At 46.2% G+C, this 2,050-nt stretch overlaps 1 protein-coding gene across 1 annotated transcript in view; it reads right to left on the bottom strand.

The window, feature by feature from the left end:
* Positions 1 to 208, bottom strand: part of BMP2K (BMP2 inducible kinase) — a 142,762-nt gene extending 142,554 nt beyond the window's left edge. Inside the window, exon 1 of the mRNA XM_011941794.1 lies at positions 196 to 208. Coding sequence (XP_011797184.1) covers positions 196 to 208 — 13 coding nt within the window. The remainder of the gene's footprint in view (positions 1 to 195) is intronic.
* Between the last annotated feature and the right edge of the window lie 1,842 nt (positions 209 to 2,050).

Genomic DNA, 2,050 nt, shown 5'->3' with positions numbered 1-2,050 from the left:
CGCTGCCCGCGCCGCCGGAAGTGACGGTTCCGGCTCTTGTCACGTGGAGGGGGACCAAGGGAGGTGATTGTGGGGGTTGGGGACTAGGGCAAAGTCGGGGGTCCCTGGTCCGGGGTTGCGCTGGGAGGGTACTGACCAGGCCCGATTTCGAGCAGGGAGGTGGCCCGGAGACTGGCTCCCGCGCTAGTCACGCACCCAGGTCCGTCATGTCGGCTAGGAGTCGCTATGTCACTCTAGGGGCTTAAAAGTGCTGCCAACAACTTTACCCATGCTAAGGAACTTCTCGCTTCGTTTCTTAGCCAGTTTTCCAGGCCTTCTCCCTTGAGAATCTCCTTCCGCTCGCCCACCCTGAGCGTGGGAGGTGGGAGCAGGACGGAACTGGAGTGGTTTCCAGTAACTGGACTTCTAAAGCCGACTCGGTGTCGTCGCGCTCTGTAGCGGACGCTTGTGCTGGGAAGCGTTTTGCAGTTTCTAAATTACTTAGGAGTACTTTAAACATCTCACTCCTGGTGTACGACAGCCTTGTTGGGGTATTCAGAGCAGGTATTAAGGCCGTTTTACAGACCATTTATCACCCTTCGCTAAAACTTAACGGAGTCGCCCAAGGTCACACAGCTGGCTCGCGGTAACTGGGGACCATTCTTTGATTCATAATATTTTACTTTTGGCCACCCTGAAGAAGTAGGTTAGGGTGAGATCGTTGACAAACGGGCAAATCTAGGGCTGTTTGAAAGCAAAAGCGACCACTGCGTCCCTGTCTTAAAGAGATTTGCACCCCCTGCCAAAAAAAAAAAAAAAGCCCCGTTGCATCAATTTTATAAACTTCAGGAGTCTCCTGACTGCACGGTGAAGCAGCAAAATAAATACGGGAGTAAACGTTCAGGAGTGGTAGGGAATGGCAAACTGTAGGGCCTGTGTAAAGAGAGCAGCCAATTCTGAGCTCCAGCCTACTTTTCCACAAAAGAAGATAGGCACACACGCTTGTGCCCAGAAGTTACAGTTTCTTAAGAGAATCAAAAACCTGGAACTTTTTTCTAATGTGGCATTTCCCTAATTTTTAAAATATAGACCAAATAAATTGTATCTGCAGGACTGCAGGATGCACCTTCTATGAAAGTAGGTGAATGTGGTTCTATCCCCACCCCTATTTCTTTATTTTTAATGAGATAACGGGTAGAAACATTAGAAGATGTGCTTAGACAAAAACTTTGAACTTAAAATCCTTGTTCTTTCTTCTCTGCTATTTGAAGAGAAACTATTTCTGCCAACACTGAAACAGTGCTCTGGATTTAGGCATTTCTGCTACATAACCCACTAAACTAAAATTCTTCATCCAGAGACCTGACCTTTAAAGTAGATTCCAGCTCAGTGGAAGTGAGATTATATGTCAGATGATTGATGTGGTGTGGCAGTTGGGGATTTCCATTTAGAAACAAGCTGACCACTTTCGTTGCTGTGGGCGTCATCGTAGAGTCTCATTCCTCCATTTGAATTGTTTTGAATTGTTTTTTAAGCAGAATAATGGAGAGATTAAGTCATTTCATGCAATTCAAAACTGGAGTCAGACAAACATACAAAGTTTGGGCCTGATATAATTTCACCTGATCACAACAAACCTGCTATAATAAGTTTCAAACTTAGTTTACGAGGATCACTTGAGGCCAGGAGTTCAAAACCAGCATGGTCAACATAACAGGACCTCATCTCTTTAAAAAAAAAAAAATTGTAAATTAGCCAGGTGTGGTGGTGGTGCACCTGTAAACCCAGCTACTCAGGAGACAGAGGCAGGAGAATCGCTTGAACCAAGGGGTTCAAGGCTGCAGTGTGCTATGATGGCACTGCTGCACTCCAGGCTGGGTGTCTCTTAAAAACAAAAAGTTTGACCAGTCGAAGTGGCTTACGCCTATAATCCCAGCACTTTGGGAAGCCGAAGTGGGTGAATTGCTTGAACTCAGGAGTTCAAGACCAACTGGGCAACATGGTGAGACTTCCCATCTCTACCAAAAACACAAAAATAAGTTTGACCAGTCGAAGTGGCTTACGCCTATAA

The sequence above is a fragment of the Colobus angolensis genome, unplaced genomic scaffold (assembly GCF_000951035.1).
Source record: "Colobus angolensis palliatus isolate OR3802 unplaced genomic scaffold, Cang.pa_1.0 Scaffold200, whole genome shotgun sequence".
NCBI classification, from domain to species: Eukaryota; Metazoa; Chordata; class Mammalia; order Primates; family Cercopithecidae; genus Colobus; species Colobus angolensis.
This window is presented reverse-complemented; position numbering and strand designations above follow the sequence as displayed.